Genomic DNA, 4,781 nt, shown 5'->3' with positions numbered 1-4,781 from the left:
AGTAAGATATTATCTATATACACAGATTTTTTTATTGATACAATATGATATCTCAATTTTCGCCACAACTTATTTTAGTCTATATGATTTTATATAGTATTAATTTTGGCGGTTATAAAAACACTATAATATAAATACTGTACATTATTATTTTACATTAATTAAAACATTAATTCTGAAAATAAAATATAACACTAGGTATTTTATAATTGGTTCATTTTTAAATTAATTATTTATACAAAATTAAATTAATGTTTAAAAAAAGTTTATTTATATACCTATATATTTTAAATACATATATTAAATACATTAATTTATACTCCATCTGAATTATTATAGATTATGTCTGAAGGTAGTAATGGAATAGCTGTGGGTACAGGTTTGATTTGGTGTGGTGCTTTATGTTGATTAAGTGAATAATTTGATTGAATAGTCTTCTGAGAATTGATTTTATTTGTTATTTGAGTGCTTTCATAAACAACATCAGGTAATGGAGCATTCATTTGATTCTATAAAATACAAATATAATAAATATATATTTAGTGATAAAAAATAAAAATAAACATGATGGGAATGACTGGTGTATTTAATATATTTCTTTTATCTAATTTTATAATTGTATTGGTCGATGGTAATAGTGCTTTCATTTGAATCTAATGAATACAAACATCAAAATAAATACATATTTAGTAATAAAAATATAAATGACTTACATTGAAGGGTGTTGTGTTGAATATATTTCTTTTATCCAGTTTAATAATCGTATTAGTTGGTGGTAATGGTGCATTCATTCGATTCTATTACATACAAACATCAAAATAAATATGTATTTAGTAAAAAAAATGTCCAGACTTACATTGACAGAAATGAAGGGTGTATTTAATATAAAACTTCTTTTATCTATTTTTAAAGTTGTATTAGTCCGTGGTAATGGTGCTCTCATTTGATTCTATTACATACAAACATCAAAATAAATATGTATTTAGTAATAATAAAAATATAAATAACTTACATTGGCGGGTGTATTCAATGTATTTCTTTTATCCAGTTTTAGATTTCTATTAGTCGGTCTTGTAAGCAGCTTATTCAACATTGGATATTTTGATGGTGGGGATGAATTAGGTTTTAATGCTCGTTTTACGGCAATTGGAAAAATAGCATTTACATCTGGTGACGTCTTACAAATATTTTGTGGTAAAACCTTCAGATACTTAGGGCTCTTCCAATCTGCGCGTCTCATTCTTTTCAAATGTATTGTTGAAAGTTTTGCATCTTTCTGAACCACAAATACATCTATATTTGATCGACCAAGCAAAGAAAGATTACGGTTCGGAGTAATTGCCCTCAGAGATGGACTTGAAAATGTTGGTTTATTACTTCTTAAATCAGTGGACATTGAAGTAGATGAAATTGCCTTAATACCATTATTATATTCAGTGGATATATTTTTTTCAATGTTTAACCTTGAATTCGTCATAATTGGTAGATTAATTACAGTTAAATCAATGGATGATGATGATAAAGTAGAAGGTTCATAACACTCAAGTTGTGTATTGCATTGAGTCGAACTTGATTGACCATTTAACATATTTGGGCTTATACTTGAAACTCTCGTATCTGGTGGACTGTCTAGAGTTAAATCAATGTACGTGGGAGTAGACTCCGTTATTTTTGATTTAATTTTCTTAATATCCGTGTTATATTGTGTCAAAACTGTTTTTTGATTATTTAACGAATAATAGCATGATTCTGAAGTTGTTATAACCTGTGGATTGTTTACAGTTATATCAATGGATGCTGGAGTAGAAGGTTCGTAGTCATTAATCGTATTGGATTCAATTATTTCAGATATTTCAATTTCTGAGTCACATTGAGGCAAAATGTGTGTATTTAGACATACATTCGTAGACACTAAAGTAGACTGTTCACTAGACTCAATTGTTTTAGATTGAGTCATCTTAATACCTGAGTCAAATTGAGTTAAATTGTTTTTAATTGGACTTATTCTTGAAGCTGTTGTATCTGGAGGAATATGTACATCCATATGATCAAAATTTGGAATAGAAGAATGTTGAGTTTTTATTATATTAGCTTTAGCTCTTGTAATACATGTGTCAGATTCGGTTAAATTTCTTTTGTTACTTTTTAATGATTCCGGGCATAATATTGACACTGTTGTACTTAGTGGAATATCCTTAATCAAATCTGCTATCACCTGTGTAGAAGATATATTCGATTTGATTTCATTATATTTAGTTGTCTTAATATCTGTAACAGATTCAGTTATATTTCTGTTTTCACTGTTTATAGAATGTTGGTATAATTTTGGAGTTTTGAAGTTTTCTGGTGTAATATTGTTTTGTAAGTCTGTAAAAACCGGAGCAAAAAAATTGACAGTTATTTTATTTTTAGTTTTCTTAAATCCTACATAAGTGAGTTATTTTTATACAAGTTTGTTTGATTTACCTTTTTTGTTTATGCCCGAATTGTTTTCTTTCTCTCCATCTCCAATATGTTTACATAATGTTATATCCTATAACACAATCAAGACAATTTAAAGTATAACATTACATTTAAAAAAATAATTAGCTAGTAAAATCATATAGATCATTTTATTTTTATCCACTATAAATAGTACAATAAATCATTAAAATAAAAAATAAAAAAATATTTTTTTCTAAAATTTAAGTTTGAATATAACAGTGGAAACATTTTGTAATGTTTGGGTTACAGACTAGATTTTTGTCTAAAACCAGTTGTCGACCTTATGTCCGGATATTGTACCATTCAGCATAGAATACTATGGAATTTTTTTACACCTAAAAACACCTATTGCTATAAAAGTGCCTATGTTATACACATACACATATATAAGCAACTAAAACTGATAAGAAATAATAGAGATAAAAAAAAATAGTTGGAGCAAATCAATTGGATAAAATCATTTGATGTTTAATTTAAGAGAGACAGAGGAAGCTTAAGCAGGCCAAAAACTCTGGACTGCAATATACATAACTATATGGATATTAATATAATTATTTTTATTTAAAATGTAAACAAAGTGTTGAAATTTACCATTTGATTTTGATTTTGAATACTGATATATCTTGAATTTAGATCACATTTTGTATTTTCTATAACTTTTTTCATGTTAAATGCCAAACTGCCAATCTTTAATTTCCAATCATCGTTAAGGTCTTTAATTTCCTTAATTTTTAATTTATTTTTAGTAGATTGACGTATCACTTGTTCATACGTTTTGTTAAATAAAATACTTTCAAATACCTACAATATTAATTAGTATTATTAATTAAATATATTTTCAATGTAAAATATGTATTACCTTAATTCCTTTCAAAGGATCACTCAATTCATTTAAAATTGTGGGCCAAATTTCTTTACAATAAATAGATATCATATTATCTTCCACCAAATTAACATCGTTGGTCACATTATTAGGCTCTCCATCACAATGGTCTGTATGATTTTGATCACTATCGTTGTCAATATTTCTAGTATCATCCTCAACACCAATAAACTCGTTCACACAGCTTTTAATTGAAGGTCTAATATTAATTTTAGATGTTAAAATTGTAGGTATGTTAGTAGTTGTAGTATTTTTATCTTTATTTATATCACTAATCAACAAGTTATTTTTCTGGCAAGTAATAATATTAGTAGATAAGGTATTAATTTTTTCATTTAAATTACTAATAACATTATTTTCATCTTTGTCTACATTACTAGCCAAAGTATTTTTATCATTGCCTACATTACTAGTCAAAGTATTTTTATCTTTGTCTATATTACTAATCAATGAGTTCTTTTTCTTGCGTTTAAGAATATTAGTAGTTAACGTATTAATTTTTTTATTTAAATTACTAATATCATTATTTTCATCTTTGTCTACATTACTAGTCAAAGTATTTTTATCTTTATTTATATTACTAATCAATGAGTGCTTTCTCTTGCGAGTAAGAATATTAGTAGTTAACATATTAATTTTTTTATTTAAGTTACTAATTACATTATTTACATCTTTGTCTACATTACTAGTCAAAGTATTTTTATCTTTATTTATATTACTAATCAATGAGTGCTTTCTCTTGCGAGTAAGAATATTAGTAGTCAACATATTAATTTTTTTATTTAAATTATTAATAACATTATTTACATCTTTGTTTACATTACTAGTCAAAGTATTTTTATCTTTATTTATATTACTAATCAATGAGTGCTTTCTCTTGCGAGTAAGAATATAAGTAGTTAACATATTTATATCTTTATGTGTATTACTAGTTAAAGTATTTTTATCTTTATTTATATTACTAATCAATGACTTCTTTCTCGTACGAGTAAGTGTATTAGTCGTTAACCTATTTATTTCTTTATGTGTATTACTATTCAAGGTATTTTTGTCATTGTTTATATAACTAGTCAAAGTATTTTCATCTTCATTTATATTACTAATCAAAGTATTTTCATCTTTATTCATCTTTTTAATGAATGAATTTTTTTCGTTGTGATTATGAGTATTGGTATTTAATGGAATTATTTCTTCATGCGTATTACTAGTCAAAGTATTTTTACCATTGTTTATATTACTAGTCAAAGTATTTTCATCCGTATTTGTATTACTAATCAAAGTATTTTCATCTTTATTCATCTTTTTAATGAACGCATTTTTTTTCATTGTGATTATGAGTATTGTAGTTAATGGAAATTATTTCTTCATGCGTATTACTAGACAAATATTTTTCATCTTTAATTTGTATTACTTT

At 25.4% G+C, this 4,781-nt stretch overlaps 1 protein-coding gene across 1 annotated transcript; it reads right to left on the bottom strand.

The window, feature by feature from the left end:
* Nucleotides 1-247: 247 nt before the first annotated feature.
* Nucleotides 248-4,781, bottom strand: LOC100158981 (probable serine/threonine-protein kinase DDB_G0282963). Its single transcript, XM_001948872.5, has 7 exons — nucleotides 3,344-4,781; nucleotides 3,076-3,285; nucleotides 2,467-2,533; nucleotides 1,013-2,367; nucleotides 857-949; nucleotides 714-797; nucleotides 248-509 (listed from the first exon to the last, which is right to left on the bottom strand). The coding sequence occupies exons 1-7, from the start codon at nucleotides 4,691-4,693 to the stop codon at nucleotides 315-317; spliced, it is 3,354 nt and encodes a 1,117-aa protein (XP_001948907.3). The 5' UTR covers nucleotides 4,694-4,781; the 3' UTR covers nucleotides 248-314.

Source organism: Acyrthosiphon pisum, chromosome X (genome assembly GCF_005508785.2).
Source record: "Acyrthosiphon pisum isolate AL4f chromosome X, pea_aphid_22Mar2018_4r6ur, whole genome shotgun sequence".
Lineage (NCBI taxonomy): Eukaryota > Metazoa > Arthropoda > Insecta > Hemiptera > Aphididae > Acyrthosiphon > Acyrthosiphon pisum.
The sequence above is the reverse complement of the archived record's forward strand: the minus strand, read 5'-3'. Positions and strand labels throughout refer to the sequence as shown.

Bases quoted from the DNA above. Each gene is read 5' to 3' on its own strand.
- LOC100158981 (XM_001948872.5), bottom strand. From the start codon at position 4,693: ATGAAAAAAAATGCGTTCATTAAAAAGATGAATAAAGATGAAAATACT. The intron at 3,286-3,343 runs GTAATACATATT...TTAATATTGTAG, and splicing joins ATCCTTTGAAAGGAATTAAG to GTATTTGAAAGTATTTTATT. The intron at 2,368-2,466 runs GTAAATCAAACA...CGGTTTTTACAG, and splicing joins TTCGGGCATAAACAAAAAAG to ACTTACAAAACAATATTACA.